Genomic DNA, 23249 nt, shown 5'->3' with positions numbered 1-23249 from the left:
AGAAAGTTGGACATTGCAGGCTCCTTGGCTATAAAATTGAACAGTGCTAAAGATTTCTGTACTATTTAATAAGGTCAAGGCCTGTCCTGAGGAAGAGAGGTTAGACGGTAATGTTACCACTGAGGATAAGACTCGGACCAGAGACGGAGCAGGACAGAACGAGTCTGAACATAAGGCAGGTCATAATTCCCAGAGTTGTTCATCAGTGGGAGGGGTGGCTTTGTGAGGACCTGATTTCCAAGGTAGTCAAAACGTTCAGACAGAGGTTGGAGAGTGACCTACTGGAAAGAAGCGTCTGCACTGAGTAGGGGGCTAGATGCTACTTTTAGCCTTTCAAGTATATAAGGTATTCTAGTTATCCATTGCTGCATACCAAACCACCCCAAAACGTCATGGCTTAGAATAATGGTAAGTACTTATTGTGTTCCCAACTCTGCAGTTTGTGTGGGGCTTAGCAGGGTTGGCTCTCTGCTCTACGTGGCATCACCTGCGGCAGCCTGACTGGGAACCAGAGGATCTGCTTTCAATATGGCTTAATCGCAGAGCTGGCTGGTGAGTTGATGCTGGCTTTCTGCTGGGACTGAGGGCCAGGGGCCTCTTCATGGAGCCCGGGCTTCCTCACAGTGTGATGGCCGGGTGCCAAGGGTGAGTGTCCTAAGAGAGACTGGCAGAAGCGGCGTGGCTTTTTCTAACTAGCTCTGAAGTGACCTAGTGTTACTTCTGCCACATTCTGTTGGTTGAGGCAATCACACATGTCCAACCAGGTCCAAGGGGAGGGGACTTCTTGATGGGAGGATTGTCAAAGAATTTGTCAACATGCTTTAAAATCCTTTACATAAAGTTGTTGTGTTTTAACGGCAATAACTAGTTCTTTGTTTATTCATTTTAAAAGTAGCTTTATTGAGATGTAATTCATATACCATATAATTCACTCATTTAAAGTGTACAACTCAATAGTTTTAATAAGTTCACAGGGTTATGTTACTACCATCACTATGATCTAATTTTAGAACATTTCCATCCCCGCGAAGGAAACTCGCACTCTCGTTAGCAGTTCCTCCGCACCACCCGCTCCTCCCAGCCCCTGGAAACCACAATTTTACTTTCAATCTCTATAGGTTTGCCTATTTTGGACATTTCATATCAATAAAATCATACAATACGTGGTCTTTTGTTACTGGCTTCTTTCACATGGCACGTTTTTGAGATTCATCCATATTGTAGCATGTATCACTACTTTATTCCTTTTTATTGCTGAGTAACATTCCACAGAATAGATATATTATTTTTTTTTAAAGATTGGCACCCGAGCTAACAACTGTTGCCAATCTTCTTTTTTTTTTCCTGCTTTATCTTCCCCAACCCCCCGTACACAGTTGTATATCTTAGTTGCAGGTCTTTCTAGTTGTGGGATGTGGGACACTGCCTTAACGTGGCCTGACAAGCGGTGCCATGTCCGCGCCCAGGATCCGAACCCTGGGCCGCCGCAGCGGAGTGCGCGAACTTAACCACTCAGCCACAGAGCCAGCCCCTAGATATATTATTTTATTTATCCATTTTTTTATTTACCCATTCATCAGTTGATGGACATTTTGGTTGTTTCCACTTTTTGGTTATTATGAATAAAGCTGCTATGAACATTCGTGTACAAGTTTTGTGTAGACATATGTTTTTATTTCTCTCGGGTATAAACCCAGGACTTGAATTCCTGGGTCATATAGTAACTCTATGTTTAAGTTTTTGAGGATGTGCCAAACTGTTTTTCAAAGTGTCTGCACCATTTTACATTTCTACCAGTGGTGTATGAGTGTTCCAATTTCCTCACTCATATAGTTTTGATAAAGGGAAAAAGCGTAGTGAGTGGAAAGTGTATGGGACTGGAATTTTAATTTGTGTTCTGCACTCAACTACACCTTACCGCTAAAGCCAATTAGCTTTTCCAGCCCTCAGTTTCCTAAGATCCCTTCCAGTTCTCTAATTCCTTGAGCATCTCATGAGGGGAGGTAAGCGTTGCTACAAGCATTCAGGCAAATCTGGGTAAACAAGGGGAATGTGATAGGATGTAAGATTAGATTCAGGTTGGATTAGATGATGTGGAAAATCCTTTCTGATCCTAAAAATCCATAATTCTATTTTGTGATTATATAGTTAGCAACACAGTGAGCTAACAGAAACATAGTACTGCACCTTTTCTCGTCATCAGTGTATTTAAGACCAAAGTACTGATATTATTTCTATAATTACATGGCACTGCCTTTTCATTCATGAAATAACCTTTCAGCTGTATAGCTATGTAGCCCTGAAAATGACTTAATAATGTTTCAATTTTAAGCAATTTGTTTAATTGAAGTATAAATTATGTACAGCAAATTTTACCCTTTTAAAGTGTACAGTTCTGTGAGTTTTGACAAATGAATACAGCTGTGTAACTATCACCACAATCAAGGTATAGAGCAGTTCCATCGTCCCCCAAAATTTCCTCGTGCTCCTTTGTGGTCAGCTCTGCCCCCAGCCTCTGATCAGTTTTTTATCCCTATAGTTTTGTCTCTCTGAGAATGTCATATAAATGGAATCATATAGTATGTAACCTCTTGAGTCTGGCTTCTTTCACTTAGCATGGTACATTTAAGATTCATCCGTGTTGCTACATGTACACGAGTTCCTTTTTATTACCGAGTAGTATTCCATTATACAGATGTACCACATTTGTTGCTCAATTCACCAGTCGAAGGACATTTGTGTTGTTTCCAATTTTGGTCATTATGAATAAAGCTACCATAAACATTTGCATACAGGGTTTTGAGTGAACATAAGTTTTCATTCCACTTGGGTGAATACCTAGGAGTGGGATTGCTGAATCATATGGAAATTGTATATTAAACTTTATAAGAAATTGCAAAACTATTTTGCAAAGTGGCAATGCCATTTTGCAGTCCCACCAGCAATGTATGAGAGATCCAGTTGCTCTGCATCCTCACCGACACTTGGTATGGTCAGTTTTCAAAAAATTTTAGCCATTCTAATAGGCATGTAGTGGTATTTCATCATGGTTTAATTTGCACTTCCCTAATGACTAGTGATTTTGAGCATTTTTCCATGTACTTATTTGCCATCCGTATATTTTCCTTGGTGAAGTGTTTATTAAAATCTTTTGCCTATTTTTTACTGGGTTATTTGTTTTCTTATTATTGAGTTTTGAGAGTTCTTTATGTATCCTGGATATAAGTCCCTTGTCACATATGTGTTTTGCAAACATTTTTTTTCCCAATTAATGACTTGTCTTTTCTTAACAGTATCTTTTGAGGAAGAAAAGTTTTCGATTTTGATAAAAGTCTGATTTTCAATTTTTTCTTTTATGGATTGTGTTTTTGGTTTCACATCTACGAAATCTTTGCCTAACCAAGATTACAAAGATTTTCTCCACTGTTTTCTTCTAGAGTTTTTAGACTTTTGGATTTTATTTTTAGGTTCTGTGATCCATTTTGAGTTAATTGTTATATATGGTGCAAGGTATGGGAGATTCTTTTTATTTTTTTTACATATGGATGTCCAATTGTTCCAGCACCAGTTGTTGAAAAGACTATCTTTTCTATATTGAATTGCCTTTGCACCTTTGTCAATATACACATGTCTATTTTTGAACCCTCTGTTCTGTTCCATTGGTTTATATGCCTAGTAAACATTGCTTTCTGTTTGAATGTGGTTGAGTATGAAGAAGCAGCCAAGAGAATGGACTTAGGAGCCAGACTGCCTAGGTCTGAGACTCAGCTCAAGCACTTACTAACTCTGTGACCTTGGGCAAGTTATTTGGCCTCATGCTGCTGGAAGCCGTGATAGAGATAATGATAGTACATACCCCTCATAGGGATGCATAAATCTCTTAGAACTGTTGATTTCCCATATGTGGTGTCTTACCATTTAATTCTAAGTATTTTTAGATTTTGATTATGATTTCTTCTTTAACCCATGACTTATTAGCAGTGTGTTTTTAAAATTTTTTGAATAGGCAAAGATTTTTAAAAGTATCTTTTTTTAATTAACTTCTAACTTAGTTGCATGTTGGTCCCATATCATGACCTGTAAGTTATTTGTTATTTAAAATTTGTTGAGGCTTTCTTTATGATTTAGTACATGATTTTAAAAAACTCTTTAATGTGTGCTTAAGAAGAAAATGTGAGTATACTTATTGGATGCAGAACTCAAGCTTATTCATCGTGTGGTTGAGATCTTCTATATTTTTGTTGATTTTATTTTTTTACTCCACTTGACCGATCAATAATTGAGAGAAACAGCATTCGAAGACACTCCTTAGATTTTAATTCACCAGTTCTGAGGGTTTGGAGAGGTCCAGAATGACTGTCAAAGTTAGTCCCCACGTGTTTTTCTCAGCTCTTCACCAACACAGGGTTTCTGCCCTGCCCTGCGTTTACTCCCAGGGAAGTCTAGACCAGAGGTCTGAGTCCCAGCAGGTGTGGGGGAAGCACTATTGTCTCAAGATTTGGGAGGGGGAGAAGCTAGAGCAGAAATCTCAGATGTTGCTTTACTATTGTATCCTCCCACACCCCACCACAGGGGTGTCTCAGAGTTTCCCCTTTTCTTGGTGTTTTCCTTACTTGGTCCCTTTGGGGTTGATCTTGGGCAACGGGGAGCCAGCAGCCATACTAGTTCATTACCTCGCTAGAGGCCAGACTGGAACACTGGCCCTTTATATATGTACGTCACCTGTAAACTCCTAGAAATGAAATCGCTTGAACACATCTTCCCACATTAAACCTGTGTTGCCTCCTGTGTTTTCCATTTTGTGTGTGTGGCACTACCAACATCCAATCACATAAGCCAGAGCAATGTTTTTTCAAACCTGTGAGTGGGATAATAGAAGGTATTAAGGGGCTTAACACAAAATAAGGGTAAATATTATTTTGTGAAACTTTTGTTTCATTGGTACACGGACATGCACAAATACTCCTAAGTATGTGAACTGGACTGTGCTGAAGAATGTACTAGTGTGGATTGTGGTCAAAAAGGTTGAAAAACACTCGACTAGAGAGCTAGGAATCATTTTTGATCCATCCTTCGGCCTTACCTCCTACAGCCATTGAATTACCAAATCTGCCGATTCTACTTCCTCAATATTTCTTAAATTTATCCCATTTTCCTCTTCCCTGCTAACCACTGCTCTAGTTCCAGCCTTTTCTGGACAACTGCAACAGCGTCTCGGATCTGCGATCCACTTTTCCTTATTCCCATCAGAATAATCTTCCTGAAATGTAAATTATTTAAATCCTCCTGTGGCACCCTATTGCCCATGGATAACTTCCAAGCTTTATACTGTGGCCCCCACCTACCTCTCTAGCTTTGTCTGCTCCCATTCCAGTGTCACCGGTCACACCAGTTTTCCTCACCCTCCCTGAAGAGTTTTATTTTCCTCCTCCTTTCACTTTTGCCTGGCGTGCGAAGGGAGGGTCCTTTACTCCCACCCCTTTTACCTGGTGAACTCCAGCTTATTCATTCTCACTTCGTACGGGAAGTCTTATACCCCCACGTCCCCCGCCCCAGGTGTTCCTCTTCTGTATTCCCAGAATATTCTGGGCATTTCTCATTACCCAGTCAAGTGGTTTTTAAATGATCTGTTTAGGTTAGTGTTTACTTCTTTTATGGAAAGAACTGGTCGTATTCATTTCAGTGCCTAAAACAATGTCTGGCTCATACTGGGTGTTCAAATGTTGGTTGAATAACTGAAGATCCAGAAAGCTGAAGTGCCTTTTTCAAGATCATGTTGCTCAGAGGTGACAAAATTGAGACTGGAAAACAAGTGCCTCTTTTATTGCCTCGTGCTACAGACCAGTACCCCTTCTAGTATATTATGTAAAACTGGATAAGTACATTTATTGTGCAATATTGAATAAGTCACTTTAAGCTAGTTTGCTAATAATTACGATGATTAAATTATCCTTTGTAAAAAAAAAATCGGGGGGCTGGCCTCGTGGCTGAGTGGTTAAGTTCGCGCGCTCTGCTGCAGGCGGCCCAGTGTTTCGTTGGTTCGAATCCTGGGCGTGGACATGGCACTGCTCATCAAACCACGCTGAGGCAGCGTCCCACATGCCACAACTAGAAGGACCCACAACGAAGAATATACAACTATGTACCAGGGGGCTTTGGGGAGAAAAAGGAAAAAAATAAAATCTTAAAAAAAAAAAATCGGGTTTTTGCATACTGTATCTCTGGGAGCCTGTTTCTGGTGCATAAAGTTTTGCATGAAATTTAATATTTGCAAACAGGTAAAACAGTGGAAGTGAATACAAAAATAATGTGGAAAAATCAAAATGGCCTTTTAATGACTATATTTTGAGAGGCCAGTTAAAATTTAAAAAAATAATGTGACAGATTCCAGGCATACCGTTTAAAAGATTATGTGAGCTTTAGTTTGGAATATCTAGTAGATGCAAGTTCTGACATATAGTGATTCTTGTGCTTTCAGGTTCTTCCATTTTCTGTAATGTGTTGCAGAAATCAGTCAGGGTTTAGAAACTAAGACCCATGCCTCAATTTATGGAAGAACAGAGAAATATATTTCAGGGGCTGGCCCAGTAGCGTAATGGTTAAGTTTGCGTGCTCTGCTTCAGTGGCCCAGGGTTTGCAGGTTCAGATCCTGGGCACGGACCTAGCACTGCTCGTCAAACCACGCTGTTGCGGCATCCCACATAAAATAGAGGAAGATTGGCACAGATGTTAGCTGAATGACAATCTTCCTCAAGCAAAAAGAGGAAGATTGGCAACAGATGTTAGCTCAGGACCAATCTTCCTCACACAAAAAAGAGAGAAGTTATATTTCAATCTGGGTGTATTTCCAATTTCAGAAGTTTTAAAGAAGCAGAAGTTATTGTAAAAGTGAAGCATCAGAAAAAGGGTCAGAGCTGAAATATTCCTTAATATTATCCATTATGCTGTGTATATGTGTGAGAATTTCGCTAATTGTTTCAAAAAAGTGCTTTTACGATTGATATGTTGAAACAGGATCCAAACACTGTCCGCACATTGTTTGGTTGATATGTGATTGAGTCTTTATCTATAATATTTCCCTCTCCCTTTCCCCCCCGCCCATGCCTTTTCTTTATTGGAAAAAAAATTTGCACTGTTCATTTTCTTACTATGTCGCAAAGTCAGTGAAAGTAGGAACGTATTGTTCTAGCACTAAGAATTGTGCCTGGCACCCAATAGACATTTAATTGGTATCTGTTGAATAATGTTAATAATACTCAAGGTGTGTGTTTTGTCTCTGCAGGTTGATCCGAAAGACTACCTGCTGAGTGGCCTGAAGGATGAAACAGTAGGCCGCTTACCTGGGAAAGTGGCAGGGCAACAGTTTCTCATTCAAGACTGTGAGAACTGTAACATCTATATTTTTGATCACTCTGCTACAGTCACAATTGATGACTGTACTAACTGCGTAATTTTTCTGGGACCTGTGAAAGGCAGTGTGTTTTTCCGAAATTGCAGAGATTGCCGATGCGCATTAGCCTGCCAGCAGTTTCGTGTGCGGGATTGTAGAAAGCTGGAAGTCTTTTTGTGCTGCGCCACTCAACCCATCATTGAGTCTTCCACAAATATCAAATTTGGCTGTTTTCAATGGTACTACCCTGAATTAGCTTTCCAGTTCAAAGATGCAGGGCTAAGTATCTTCAATAATACCTGGAGTAACATTCATGACTTTACACCTGTGTCAGGAGAACTCAACTGGAGCCTTCTTCCAGAAGATGCTGTAGTTCAAGACCGTGTTCCTCTGCCTACCACCGAAGAGCTCAAGGCTGTCCGCATTTCCACAGAAGCCAACAGAAGTATCGTTCCAGTATCCAGGGGTCAGAGACAGAAGAGCAGTGATGAATCATGCTTAGTGGTATTATTTGCTGGCGATTATACTATCGCCAATGCCAGGAAACTAATTGATGAGGTAAGGAGAGAGAGAAGAGAAACAGACATACAACTAGATAGAAACACACCGCTTTCCAAGAACTTCCATTTTTTTCAAATTGGCTGTTAGAAATACAGGCAATCCTTAAGTTATAGTCCTCTGCTCCCTACAGATTTATCTGTAAGATAAATCTTACAGAGGTTGCTTAGGCCCCAAAATATTTTCCCAAAGAAACTTTTTAAAAATATAATTCAATTCAGTAAGCATTTATTAAGCACTTACTATGTGCAAGTTACTCTGTTATCATATTTCATTGATTAGAGGATGCCCATTTGTTTTCCACATTTTCACTTATCTGAAATGCATCCTACAAGTGACGGCAACTTAGAGCTGATGAAATATAGTATCTCCTGGAGGTGGAGAGACACAGACAAAATTCTCTGCCTTCAAAGAACTTGCGTTCTTCATAATAAATGATTTCCATGGAAGCTCACAAAAGTAGCACTGCATAGTAAGGCACAGCCTTTTATAATGATTTAGTGAGGAAATTTATTTGGAGTTTTCATTGGTCAGGAGGTAGCAAAGACATTTAGGAATAGGACCCCCTTTTGACTATGAGAGCCACCTCCACATTGCTTTCCTTATTTTCCTTTGCCCTATTGCCAAGGAGGGGAGGTTGGTGCGGAAGAATGAGGTGGGAGCTGGGATAGCAGAGGTTGTGGGCTCCTGAGCAGGGGCGTGTGGTGAGTTCGTGAGTGTAGAAAGGTTCTCTGGGTTCTTTTCTCAAGCAGCTTCCACTTGAAAAATAACTGGGGCCGTAGAGGTCAGGGGCTCCAGCAGCAGCGGTTGCTGTGTTGCTGGGCGCTCCCGCGGAGAGGCAGCAGAAGGATGCCTTGATCATCCATTAATCAGACGTTCTTCAGGAGGAGTCTGTTCGAGTTTAAAAATCAAACTTCCAGAAATGGAGAAGTGAATGGAAAACTCATCAAGTCTTTTTTAATGGATTTTTAAAAAGTTGTAACAGTTCTGTCAAAAGGAATGGTTTTAGGAAAAAAACTAAAAATGACTACCTCTCTATAGCTCTACATTCTACAAGGTAGAAAACCCATGTCTGAAATCTATAGAGTATATCTGAGGTCTAGTTTTCAAAAACAACAGAAGCCAAGGTATCATTTTCAGACTTTGATATTTTCTTTTTTTATTATGCCAATCTGATAAAAACATGCTGTGAATGTGGTAAGACATGAAAACCGTGCTTCTGGCCTTTGAGCTGTTGAATCACATGCTAATGCAACATCTGAGAGGTGATATTTTCATTATACTATGAGGTGATTTTTTAAAAAAGATCTACGTACAGTTTTCAAAAGACGTAACTATTCAGGCTAAACCCCTTTTTGGTAGGTAGTGAGGAGTGGATGTAAAGAATATGTAGCATATTTAAAGAAAAAAACCATCAAAACAAGCTGTCTTCCTTCTTGAGTCATCAGACGTTCTTCACCTTTTAACTTTTGGTATCTGACGTGTGAAATGGCAGTGTTGTGCGCACTTGAAAGCAACATGACCAGGAAGAATGATATTCTTTAGATGTCCTTCTAGATTACAAAATAATTAAAAACAAACAAAACTCTAACAACAACAACAACAATAATAGCTAACATTTATACAGTGTTACTATATACCAGGCACTGTTGTAAGGTATTTAAATGGATTAACTCACTTAATTCGGGATAACCTATGAAATAGGTACCATTATTCCCCTTTTCACAGATAAGGAAAATGAGCCACAGAGAGGGTAAGTAACCTTCAAAAGGTCACTCAGCTGGTAAACAGCAGAGCCATGATTTAAATCCAGGGCAGTCTCGCTTTGTAGGCCACAGTCTTAACCCTTAAGCATGCTGCTACCATGCTGCCTCCGTGGTGAAGGGAAGTTGATAAAAGCCTGGTGGAACAGGAATGTGATCCAAAGTATGTGGAGTCAAGGCAGCTACTACCCTCCAGCCTAGAAAGAAAAGCCCTGGGACTTTCTGGCTACAGTTATCCTATCTAATTCTGAAATCGGAATTAAGGAATGAAAAGAGAAGAAAAGGCCAAGTACCTGTGAAGAGGGTATCAAATGTGCTGAAAGACCAGTGACTTACATATTAAGAGAGAGGTTACAAAGTTTTTTTTAATTCTTTTTTTCCTTCTTAAGATTGGCGCCCGAGCTAACATGTTGCCAATCTTGGTTTGTTTGTTTCTTCTTCTTCTCCCCAAAGCCCCCAGTACATAGTTGTGTATTCTAGCTGTAGGTCCCTCTGGTTGTGCTATGTGGGACGCTGCCTCAGCGTGGCCTGATGAGCGGTGCAAGGTCTGCGCCCAGGATCCGAACCGGCCGCCCAAGTGGAGCACAGGAACGTAACCACTCAGCCACGGGGCTGGCCCCAAGATTACGTGTTTTTTAAAAAATGAAGCTCGAGTTCCCAGGAAAATATGTGTAGAAGCTAGTTAATTCTGAGATGGAAAAATGAAACTTGAGTCTCATTTCATAACACAAATAGCTTAGGATCGCTTAGACTGGAACTGTGGTTGCTAACTCTGCTTTTGTTAAACCCTAGGAGTATCACAGAATTTTGTTTCACGTTTTCATAAATTAAACTTATAATGTTTTTTTTTTTTGAGATAGGAAGTATAAAACTTAAGAGGGTAGGAAGTCCAGAAAAGCTGGGTAAAGCAGAGCACATTCTCTTGGGAGTCAAGAGAAGTTACTGGGCCTCAGTTTTCTCACCTAAAACTCAGATTTCTTGCAGGCTCTTACCTGCATCACAGATACGCACAGGAAAATTAGAGTAAAAGTATGCACAATTGTTTGGAAGTAAAATATTGCATAATTTAAGTTGGGTGGTTACCACTATTTTCTAGTCTTTAAAAGTAGAAGAATTTTCATGAAAAAGAGTCTCTTCAACAATCTGCAGTGATATATCAAAACAGATATAGTTTTCATAGTTCCTTATTTGTTTTTAGGTAACGGCATTTTGAATTAATCATCTTTTGTCAGTTTATGTGTCTGATTATAAAGTGAGAGGTAACGAGCTGTCTAGAAAATTAGAAGCAGATGTAGGATTGTTTCTGATATTTTAAGTAACTTTGCAGTCATCATCTGGCAGTGATGTCCGTGTAATTTTCTGCTACTTTTTTATGTATGTTTCGTTTTTCTGAGGCAGCATTGAGGGCTTTTAAAACAGATTTAAGTTTGATTCCAATTTGATGGAATGGTATGGAATAATGTAGCCGTAGAATGAAATACTGTCAACCATTAAAACTGATTTTATAGTAGAATTGCTGGAAAATGTTCACAATCAAGTAAGTGAAAATCTGTAGAATATTATGTAAGTATCTGATTTTTTTTTAAGTAGATAAGTCTGGGGCTGGCCCAGTAGCACAGTGGTTAAGTTCGCATGTTCCGCTTTGGCGGCCTGGGGTTCGCCAGTTCGGATCCCGGGTGCGGACATGGCACCGCTTGTCAAGCCATGCTGTGGTAGGCGTCCCACGTATAAAGTGGAGGAAGATGGGCACGGATGTTAGCTCAGGGCCAGTCTTCCTCAGCAAAAAGAGGAGAATCTACAGCAGATGTTAGCTCAGGGCTAATCTTCCTTAAAAAATTAAATAAAGTAGGTAAGTCTGGAAAATTATATATACTAAAATGTTAACAGTTATAGTTATTCTTAGGAAGTGGATTAAGAGCAGAGTTTTCTTTTTTGTGGTTCTATGGATTTTACAATGAACATGTATTATTTCTGTAATGGGGGAAAAAGAAAACTGGGAGAGTAAAAGGAAGTACACCAATATGGGCAGTGACATCCTTGAGTGGTAGCACTTTGGTTGATATTTCTTTGTTTTCAAATGTTCTGTATTGAGCCTATGTTACTTTTATAATTAAAACCCCAAGAGGCTTTGCTAAAAAAAATTAATTGGTTGAATGACTTTGCATTTTTTAAAACTACTTCCATAATTATTTTAAAAATTAATATGTACTCATTGTAGAAAACTGTAGAAATAAGTTTAAAAATAATCCATAATGTACCTTGAATAGTCTTTTTAGGAATAATTTTTAATTTATTTAGTCTATAATCAGATTAATTGGGTTTGAATCACAGCTCTGTTACTTAATAGTTGTGTGACCTTGGGCAGGTTCCTTAACCACTCTGTGCCTTAGTTTTCTCGTCTATAAAATGAGAGTAGTAATAGGTACCTCACCTGAGGGCTAAATGTGTTATACACGCAAAGTGCACAAAACTGCCTGGCACATAGTAACTGCTCCATGAATGTAATCTATTGTTATTGTGCTGCACTGTATACATGTGTATCGTGCTTTTTAAGATTAACATTATCATGTAAGCTTTTCCCCATCTTATTTGTTATATTTGATGAACTATGATACTTTATCATGTAAATGTACTGTAATTTACTTAACCATTCTCCTCTCATTGGACATTTGCAGTATCACCAAACTAAAGCTTCCATCTGTTAGTTTCAGTCAAAGAAAATTTTTAAGTATGTTTTAAATTTTGAGGGATAATTCACATTTGTTGGACTCTAATCTTAACAGTAGGCATTGCAGTACTAATTCTTAACCAGAACCACCCATCTGGAAGGAAGAACCCTGTATATGTGGAAACTTGTTAGAGCAAACACCCTGAATGAGAGTCATCGCTAAAACAAAAAGCAGCAGGCTGTGTTGCGTTTGGTGCAGAAAAATACGAGAATAGGAAAATATTGTTTTACTCTCAGAAGGTCATTTTAAAATCTAAATGAAATTTTATTTTCCACAGATGGTTAATAAAGGCTTTTTCCTAGTTCAGACAAAGGAAGTGTCAATGAAAGCTGAGGATGCTCAGAGAGTTTTTCGGGAAAAAGCAGCTGACTTCCTTCCTCTTCTGAACAAAGGTACCTTCTGGATGATTGGTCTACTTTTGTGGTTATTCTCTTGACATGCTGATTTGATTTATTTCTGCCTTTAGCATTTCTCTTCCATTGCCTTCTCTTTCTCATTTGTTTTATGTTTTTTCCTATTACTATTCAGAAATGTCAGAATTTCACATCATTCAAAAAACCTTATATAACTAACTAGAAGTTAGGCATTAGGATTTTTTCCTATTCTATCATCTTAGTACTTGAAAGTCACATTTTATTATTATGTATTTTATTCTTTTTAATTATTGTCATATTATTGTATTACAGTGAGTGACCATTTCATTTTCCCTACCCACAGTTACAAAGCACTTGATGAGGATTCTTTCTGCTTTCAGTGTGCTTTGACCATACTGGAAAAGAAATAAGAAATATAAATAAAATGGTGTACTATTTTATGTATTTGATATAATTGATTAACTTCTCATGCATAATTAGAATTGTTTTCCCCAGTGGGCGACTGCCACCAATAAATTTCAGATGCTGGAAATATGTCTGCACACAGAGGAACTAGAGTTCATGTGCCCTCCTGAAGGGCTGCTGTCTGCCTGTATGTCTTTGAAGGTGTACTTATTCTAGAGGACAGAATACTATTTATCTGTCAGAGCAGGGACATTGTTTGCTCAAAGCTCATCAGACTTTTCTTGACTAGCCTGAGCAAATATGTGTAGAGATATGCAATGCTGAAGGGGTATACCCTAGAAAGAGGGTGCATCTGCATTTACATGCTCTTTATAAATAAAGAAGTTGTAATAAACTGCAAAAACCTGTGTGAAAACGTTGGAGGATTGTTAGGATAACTTTAATAACTAATGCTGGGTGTGAGTCAGCCCTTAAGTATTAATACAGTATCTCATATACCTTGTGGTTACTCGAGTAGCATCAAGGATTCGCTCCAACCCAGTGCATGAATCTTTCCCAGATTACCAATAGGAAATCGTGACCTGGCTCCTTTGGTGCGGCCATTTTGACATGGGAACATTCTGATGGAACCTTGAAAATGAACCTTTAAACTCTCAGCAGCTTTTATAAATTGAATCAAGTAATAAGTGTAATGGATATCCTAAAGTGTGAGAATTAGGGATGAAGTGAGCATACGAGTAAGTCTAAATTAATGATCTATGTACTCATGTACTGTTAGTGTAGTGGTTTCATAGAATTGCTCCAACCCAAATATAATATCTGTGTTTACTTAACACAACATTCTACATGGAAGAAGTAAAATGTTCTGTTCCTCCAAAAAGTAGAACCAAAACCAATGGGCAGATGTTATAGGAATTTCAGCAAATAAATGTCATATAAACCAGAGATACTCACAGGAAGTACTCAAAGACTAATGAGGTACGTCAAAAGGTCACAGGAGCCAGCGTGAAGGAGTTTCCACTGGCCAAATGTGGGACAATTTGAGCATCAAAAAGAATAATGAAAGGAATTTATTTAACAGCAGCAGAGATCTATGCATCTAGTCATAATAAAAAAGAGGGGAAGAGGAAATAAAGGAAAGCTCTTCTGCTCTGTACAGAATACTGTGAGCTAATAAATGTAGAAGGAATGATAGACTTTTTCCAGCCCTCGATATAATACTTCAGACAAAGATTATCAGTGAATGCTAAAACTATTGGGGGAAAAGCTGATAAGAAATAGAGTATTTATACATTCTAATTCCAAGGCGGAGTGTACCTTTACAGCAGAAACTTGATGATCCCATTAACCCAGTGATCAAACTTAGCGTCACTGATGGCAGGGCAGCCTACCAGTGTGTTTCTCCTGATGTGGCGCAACAAGAAATACACAACATCACCTATGAAGTCTTCTTGCCAAAAATATTTAACCTGAATCTAATCGATCCAAGACTTGCCTTCTAGTTTATAGGAAAGAAAGGAAATCTAGGGTTATGTTAAATGACACCATGAGGAAACAGGGAGACAAATCCACAACTGAAGACATTCTACAAGACAGCTGGCTAGGACTCTTCAGACGATGTCCTGGAAAACAAACAAAAACGATGGAGGACTGTTCTTGGATAAAAGAAACAACTAAATGCAAGGGATGACCTTGGTTGGATCTTGGATTGGGGGTGGGTGAGTTATAAAGCTGTAAAAGACGTTTTGGAGACAACTGGGGAAGTTTGAAGATGATAGTGTGGAATTTATTGTTAGTATCCTTAGGTATGCTAGTGGTATCCTGGTTATGTAGGAGATGCACGCTGAAGTATCATGATGTCTGCTATTTTCAAATGACTCAGCAAAACAAAAACTGTGTGTGTATGTGTGCATGTGTGTTTGGGTATAGCATGTGATAAAGGAAATTTGGCCAAATGTTAACATTTGACGGGTGTAGGCAAAGAGCAAATGGTGTTTATGTTCTTCTTTCATCTTTTCTATGGTGTTTGGAATTTTCCAAAATAAAAAGTTGGGGAAAAATTTTAAGCTGCCCAGTAGTGCATTGATTGATGTGGAATAGTGAGCAGGCTGTCAGTGGAGATATTCTACCAGGAGTTGGATGGATTGGGTCCTTACCTAAAAGTGGCCATCAGTCATTCTAAGGAGGATTGCTCAGCCTCAGCATGATTGACATTTTAGGACAGATAATTCTTTGTTGTGGGGGGCTGTCTTGTACATTCTAAGATGTTTAGTAGTGTCCCTGCCTCTTCTGACTACGTGCCAGTAGCACACTGCCCCAATTGTGGCAACCAAAAATGTTTCCAGACATTGCCAAATGTTCCCTGGAGGGTAAAATTGCTCCCAGTTGCAAAGCACTGTTCTGAGCTGAGGGTGGACTTACTCTTTTGAAAATTCACTTTTCTTTCAAATACTTTGTACTTTAGAGTCTCTAAATTTTCCTCTTCAGTTAAAGTAGTCATAGTTATGTACTTTCAATTAATAAATCTATGTGACTGCTTAATGAGAGAATTCATTGTTTTCCATCTTGAGAATCTTCAACCTGACTAATCCTCAGAACCATCTAGGGTGCTTTCAAAGATGTAAATTTCCAACTCCTGCCTCAGAAAGACTGAGCCAAATGTCTCTGAGATATACCCTTGGAATATGCATTTAAAAATTTCCCCAGATGATTCTGATGATTAGTCAGACTTGAGTTCCTTTGTTTTAGAGGGTCATTCATTCATTTATTCAACAAACATAGTAGATGAGATCTGAGAAGTAGTAGTGGTGGAGTTAGATAATTTAGGGCCTTGTAGGCCACTGTAGACACTTTGGCTTCTAGTCTGAGTGAGATGAGAAGCTACTAAACATTTTTATTTTTTAATTTTTTTTTTGCATTTTTTATTGAGTTGATAGGTTACAATCTTGTGAAATTTCAGTTGTACATTATTGTTTGTCAGTCATGTTGTAGGTGCACCCCTTCACCCTGTGTGCCCAGCCCCCACCCCCCCTTTCCCCACATAGCCACTAATCTGTTCTCTTTGTCCACATGTTTAAGTTCCTCATATGAGTGGAGTCATACAGAGATTGTCCTTCTCTATCTGGCTTATTTCATTTAACATAATTCCCTCAAGGTCCATCCATGTTGTTCCAAATGGGACAATTTTGTTCTTTTTTACGGCTGAGTAGTATTCCATTGTGTATATATACCACATCTTCTTTATCCATTCATCTGTTGATGGGCACTTAGGTTGCTTCCACGTCTTGGCTATTGTAAATAATGCTGCAATGAACATAGGGGTGCATGGGACTTTTGGAATTGCTGACTTCAAGTTCTTTGGATAGATACCCAGTAGTGGGATAGCTGGGTCATGGTAGTTCTATTTTTAATTTTTTGAGGAATCTCCATACTGTTTTCCATAGTGGCTGCATCAGTTTGCATTCCCACAAGCAGTGCATGAGGGTTCCTTTTTCTCCACAACCTCTCCAACATTTGTTACTATTTGTTTTAATTATTTTTGTCATTCTAATGGGTGTAAGGTGATATCTTAGTGTAGTTTTGATTTGCATTTCCCTGATGATCAGTGATGATGAACATCTTTTCATGTGCCTATTGGCCATCCGTATATCTTCTTTGGAGAAATGTCTGTTCATGTCTCCTGCCCATTTTTTGATCGGGTTGTTTAATGTTTTGTTGTCGAGATGTGTGAGTTCTTTATATATTATGGATATTAAGCCTTTGTCGGATGTATTACTTGCAAATATTTTTTCCCAGTTTGTGGGTTTTTTTGTTTCAATCCTGTTTTCCCTTGCCTTGAAGAAGCTCTTTAGTCTGATGAAGTCCCATTTGTTTATTCTTTCTATTGTTTCCCTCGTCTGAGAAGACATGGTGTCCGAAAAGATCCTCTTAATACTGATGTCAAAGAGTGTACTGCCTACATTTTATTCTAGAAGCCTTATGGTTTCAGGTCTCAGCTTTAGGTCTTTGATCCATTTTGAGTTTATTTTGGTGAATGGTGAAAAAGAATGGTCAATTTTCATTCTTTTACCTGTGGCTTTCCAGTTTTCCCAGCACCATTTGTTGAAAAGACTTTCTTTTCTCCATTGTATGCCCTCAGCTCCTTTGTTGAAGATTAGCTGTCCATAGATGTGTGGTTTTATTTCTGGGCTTTCAATTCTGTTCCATTGATCTGTGCACCTGTTTTTGTACCAGTACCATGCTGTTTTGATTACTGTAGCTTTGTAGTATGTTTTGAAGTCAAGGATTGTGATGCCTCCAGCTGTGTTCTTTTTTCTCAGTATTGCTTTAGCAATTCAGGGTCTTTTGTTGCCCCATATGAATTTCAGGATTCTTTGTTCTATTTCTGTAAACAACGTCATTGGGATTCTGATTGGGATGGCGTTGAATCTGTTGATTGCTTTAGGTAGAATGGGCATTTAAACTATGTTTATTCTTCCAATCCATGTGCAAGGAATGTCTTTCCATCTCTTTATGTCATCATTCATTTCTTCCAGAAAAGCCTTGTAATTTTCATTGCATAGGTCTTTCACTTCCTTAAATTCATCCAGAGGAATTTTATTCTTTTTGTTGCGATTGTGAATGGTATTGTGTTCTTGAGTTCTTTTTCTGTTAGTTCGTTATTAGAGTATAGAAATGCTACTGATTTATGTAAATTGATTTTATACCCTGCAACTTTGCTGTAATTGTTGATTACTTCTAAAAGTTTTCCAATGGATTCTTTGGGGTTTTCTATATATCAGATCATGTCATCTGCAAACAGCAAGAGTTTCACTTCTTTCCTCCCTATTTGGATTCCTTTTATTCCTTTTTCTTGCCTGATTGCTCTGTCCAGGACCTCCAGTACTGTGTTAAATAAGAGTGGTGACAGAGGGCATCCTTGTCCTGTTCCTGTTTTCAGGGGGATGGCATTCAGTTTTCGCCCATTGAGTATGATGTTGGCTGTGGGTGTGTCATAGATGGCCTTTATTATGTTGAGGTAGTTCCCGTCTATCCCCATTTTGTTCAGAGTTTTTATCATAAATGGCTGTTGGATCTTGTCAAATGTTTTCTCTGAATCTATTGAGATGATCATGTGGTTTTTATTCCTCAGTTTGGTGATGTGGTGTATCACGTTGATTGATTTGCGGATGTTGAACCATCCCTGTGTCCCTGGTATGAATCCCACTTGATCATGATGTATGATCCTTTTGATGAATTGCTGTATTTGGGTTGCCAAAATTTTGTTGATAATTTTTGCAGCTATGTTCATCAGCGATATTGGCCTGTAGTTCTCTTTTTTCGTGGTGTCCTTGTCAGGCTTTGGTATCAGTGTGGTGTTGGCGTCATAGAATGTGTTAGGAAGTGTTCCATCCTCCCTAATTTTTTTGGAATAGCTTGAAAAGGATGGATATTAAATCCTCTCTGAAAGTTGGTAGAATTCCCCAGGAAAGCCATCTGTTCCTGGGGTTTTATTCTTTGGGATGCTTTTGATTGCTGTTTCAATCTCTTTCCTTGTGATTGGTCTGTTGAAATTGTCTGCTTCTTCTTGACTAACCTTTGGGAGATTGTAGGAGTCCAAGAATTTATCCATTTCCTCTAGGTTATCCATTTTGCTGGCATATAGTTTTTCGTAGATGCTCTTATAATCCATTGTATTTCTGCGGAGTCTGTTGTTATTTCTCCTCTTTCCTGTCTGATTTTGTTTATTTGAGCTTTCTCTCTTTTTTTCTCTGTAAGTTTGGCTAGGGGTTTGTCAATTTTATTTATCTTCTCAAAGAACCAGCTCTTTGTTTCATTGATCCTTTCTACTGCCTTTTTTGTTTCAATAGCATTTATTTCTGCTCTGATTTTTATTATTTCTCTCCTTCTCCTGACTTTGGGCTTTGTTCTTCTTTCTCTAATTCAATTAGGTGTAGTTTAAGATTGCTGATTTGGGATTTTTCTTGTTTGTTAAGATGTCTCTGTCATGTGATGAATTTTCCTCTTAATACACCTTTTGCTGCATCCCATATGAGTTGGTATGGCATGTTATCATTTTCATTTGTCTCCAGGTATTTTTTGATTTCTTCTTTAATTTCTTCAATGATCCATTGCTTGTTCAATAGCGTATTGTTTAGTCTCCACATCCTTGTGCCTTTCTCAGCTTTCTTCTTCTAATTAATTTCTAACTTTATAGCATTATGATCAGAGAAGATGCTTGTTATTATTTCAATTTTTTAAAATTTGTAGAAGCTTGCCTTGTTTCCAAACATATGGTCTATCCTTGAGAATGTTCCATGCATGTTTGAGAAGAATGTGTATTCTGCTGTTTTTGGATGAGTGTTCTATATATGTCTATTAAGTCCAAGTGTTTTAGCTTTTCGTTTAGCTCCGCTGTTTGTTGATTTTCTGTCTGGATGATCTGTCCATTGATGTGAGTGGGGTGTTGAGGTCCCCTCCTATTATTGTGTTATTTTTGATATCTTCTTTTAGGTTTGTTAATAGTTGCTTTATGAACTTTGGTGCTCCTGTGTTGGGTGCATAGATATTTATAAGCGTTATTTCTTCTTGATGAAGTGTCCCTTTGATCATTATATATTGGCCCTCTATGTCTCTCTTTATCTGCCTTATCTTGAAGTCTGTTTTGTCTGATATAAGTATTGCGACACCTGCTTTCTTTTGTTTGCTATTAGCTTGAAGTATTGTCCTCCACCCCTTCACTCTGAGCCTGTGTTTGTCCTTGGAGCTAAGGTGTGTTTCTGGAGGCAACAAATTGTTGGATCTTGTTCTTTAATCCGTTTTGCCACTCTGTGTCTTTTTATTGGAGAGTTCAATCTGTTTACATTGAAGGTGAGTATTGATGCATGAGGGCTTAATGCTGTCATTCTGTTGCTCGTTTTCCTGTTTTCCTGTGTTTCCTTTGTTTCTCGTCGTGTGTGTTGTAGCCTACCCATTGACTTCTGCAATTTCTTATGCTGGGTTTCTTAGATTTTTCCTTATTTATGTTTTGTGTCTCTGTTCTGTTTTTTAGTTTAGTGGCTACCCTGAAGTTTGTATTCAGAATCTCGTGTATAACATAGTCCATTTTCTGGTGGTCTCTTACTTCCTTAGCCTAGACTGATTCAGTACCTTTCCTCCTCCCCTCCTAAATTATTATTTTCATCTCTTACTCCAACTTGTGTTGTGAGTTTGTGGTTAGAGAGATAAAATTGTCTTTGCTTTGTTGATTTCCTTCCCTTTATCCTTATGCTATAGTTGAATATTTACTATCCTATTCAGATTCTATTTCTCTCCCTACTCTGTGTTTTGTGACCCCTTACTCCCTTTTTTTCAGGTATGAGAGCCTTCTTGAGGATTTCTTGTAGTGGAGGTCTTGTGACTACAAATTCCCTTAGCTTTTGTTTGTCTGGAAAAGATTTAATTTCTCCCTCATATCTGAAGGATATTTTTTCTGGATAGAGTATTCTTGGCTGAAGATTTTTATCCTTTAAAGTTTTGAATATGTCACTGCAATCTCTCCTAGCTTGTAAGGTTTCTGTAGAGAAATCCGCTGAAAGTCTGATGGGGGTGCCTTTGTAGGTTATTTTCTTCTGCCTTGCTGCCCTGAGTATTCTTTCTTTGTCATTCATTTTTGCCATTTTTACTACTATATGCCTTGCAGTAGGTCTTTTTACATTGACAAATCTAGGAGATCTGAAAGCTTCCTCCGCACACATTTCTCTCTCAATCCCTAGATTTGGGAAGTTCTCTTCTATTATTTTGTTGAGCACACTTTCTGCTCCATTTTCCTTTTCCACACCCTCAGGAATTCTGATGATTCTCAAGTTGCATTTTCTCATTGAGTCAGCTATTTCTCTGAGATTTTCTTCAGTTTTTTAAATTCTTAGTTCTCTTTCTTCCTCTGTCTGGAGCCATTCAGCCTGTCTATCTTCGATTATGCTAATTTTCTCCTCTATGGTGTCTGCATGGGCATTCAGGGAACCCATATTCTGTTTTATCTGATCCGTTGTATTTTTCATCTCTAGTATTTCTAATTAATTCTTCTTTATAATTTCAATCTCTTTTGTGAAGTAACTCCAGAACTCGTTGACTTGTTTCTCTATATTTCCCTTTACCTCATTGACTATTTTGATGATAGCTATTTTGAACTCATCTTCACTTAGTTTACCCATTTCCAAGCCCTCAGGACCTACTTCTGTATTTTTATTATTTTCCTTTTGGACTGGAGCTTTTATAAATTGCTGGATGGTAGAGGAGCAGTTTTTGCGCATGATGCTATTATTCGGTTGCAGTTACAGCCTGTCGCCACTAGATGGGGGTCGAGAGCCTTGTTTTCTGAGCCCTCCACCTTCAGCCATGATGGCCGTGTGCAGTGTGGGTGGAGGGAGGAAGGGCACTTTCACTCACGCTGACCCGTGTTGGATCAGCTCTCACTTTCTGGTCTCATGGGGCCCTGCCTTGCTGGGGTTCCCCCACACGAAAGCTTTCCCATTAGAGGGTTTCCCTGCACAGGCGGTGGGAGTCCTGGATGATCCTGTGGATGCACAGCCCCTCCCCCACTCCTTCCCTCACCCACAGCAGTGATCCCAGTCTCTAGGGGAGGGAGCGAAGTTCTCTCCTACCCTGTTGCAGCTCCTCCAAGGCCGGCTGCAGCCTCTCCGCCTTCCGTCATTTGGCTGCTGTAGGTCTCTGACGATTTCTGTTATTAGGATTTTTTTTTGGTTGAAAAGCAGTTGCTCTTTTTGGTTGTAATTTGGAGGGAAGAGAGTCCCGGGTGAGCTCACGCTGCCATGTTGCTGATGTCCTTTATTTTTTTTAATAAACTTTTTATATTGGAATAGTTTTAGATTTACAGAAAAATTGTGAAGGTAGTACAGAGAGTTTCCATATACCCTTTACCCAGTTTCCCATAATGTTAACATAACCATGGTACATTTGTCAAAACTAAGAAATTTACATTGGTAAAATACTATTAACTTAAACTATAAACTTTATTCAAATTTCATCACTTTTTCTACTTGTGTCCTTTTTTTTTGAGGAAGATTAGCCCTGAGCTAAATGCTGCCAATCCTCCTCTTTTTGCTGAGGAAGACTGGCCCTGAGCTAACATGCATGCCCATCTTCCTCTACTTTATACTGGGATGCCTACCAGAGCCTGGTGTGCCAAGCACTGCCATGTCTGCACTCAGGATCCAAACTGGTGAACCCCAGGCAGCCGAGAAGGGGAACGTGCGTACTTAACCGCCGCGCCACCAGGCTGGCACCCACTTAGGTCCTTTTTCTGTTCCATAATTCAATCCCACATTGCATTTAGTTGTCATGTCTCCTTAATCTCTTCTAATCTGTGACAGTTCCTTAGTCTTTCCTTGTTTTTTATAACCTTGAAACATTTCAACAGTACTGGTAAAGTTATTTTGTAGAATGTCCCTCAGTTTGGGTTTGTCTGATGTTTTCTCTGGTTAGACGTGGGTTATAGGTTTGGGGGAAAAAATGAAGTGCCCTTCTCATCACATCACATAAGAGGGCAAGCGATAGCAACATGACTTATTGCTGATGATGTTGACCTTAGTGACTTGGTTCAGGTGGTATCTGCAAGGTTTCCTGAACACTGTAAACTTCCTATTTTTCCCTCTCTATATTCTGTGTTTTGGAAGTTGAGTCACTAAAAGCAACCTACACTCAAGGAGAGGGGAATTAAGCTCTACCTCCTAGAGAAGGGATTATGTACATACATTATTTGGAATTCTTCTGTAAGAAAGATATTTCCCTTCTCTCCCATTTATTTATTCAATCATTTATGTCTGTCAATAGGGACTCATGGATATGTATTTTATTCTTTGGGTTATAATCCAATACTATCAAATTGTTGCAGTTTTAGCCTTTGGGAGCTCTTTTAGATTGGTTCCTCTGTCCCTTTGACATGCCTTTTATTTCTTTTTCTTGCATTATGATGCTGGCTAAGACTTCCACTATGAAGCTGTATAGAAGAGTGAAAAGAGGACATCCTTGCCCTGTTGCTGATCTCAGGGTG

General features: G+C 38.9%; 1 protein-coding gene across 1 annotated transcript in view; it reads left to right on the top strand.

Moving 5' to 3' along the window:
- Positions 1-23249, top strand: part of RP2 (RP2 activator of ARL3 GTPase) — a 37934-nt gene that overhangs the window by 3832 nt on the left and 10853 nt on the right. The window contains exons 2-3 of the mRNA XM_014867612.3: positions 7283-7948; positions 12718-12832. Of these exons, the coding sequence (XP_014723098.1) occupies positions 7283-7948; positions 12718-12832 (781 nt within the window). The remainder of the gene's footprint in view (positions 1-7282; positions 7949-12717; positions 12833-23249) is intronic.

The sequence above is a fragment of the Equus asinus genome, chromosome X (genome assembly GCF_041296235.1).
Source record: "Equus asinus isolate D_3611 breed Donkey chromosome X, EquAss-T2T_v2, whole genome shotgun sequence".
NCBI classification, from domain to species: Eukaryota; Metazoa; Chordata; class Mammalia; order Perissodactyla; family Equidae; genus Equus; species Equus asinus.
The sequence above is the reverse complement of the archived record's forward strand: the minus strand, read 5'-3'. Positions and strand labels throughout refer to the sequence as shown.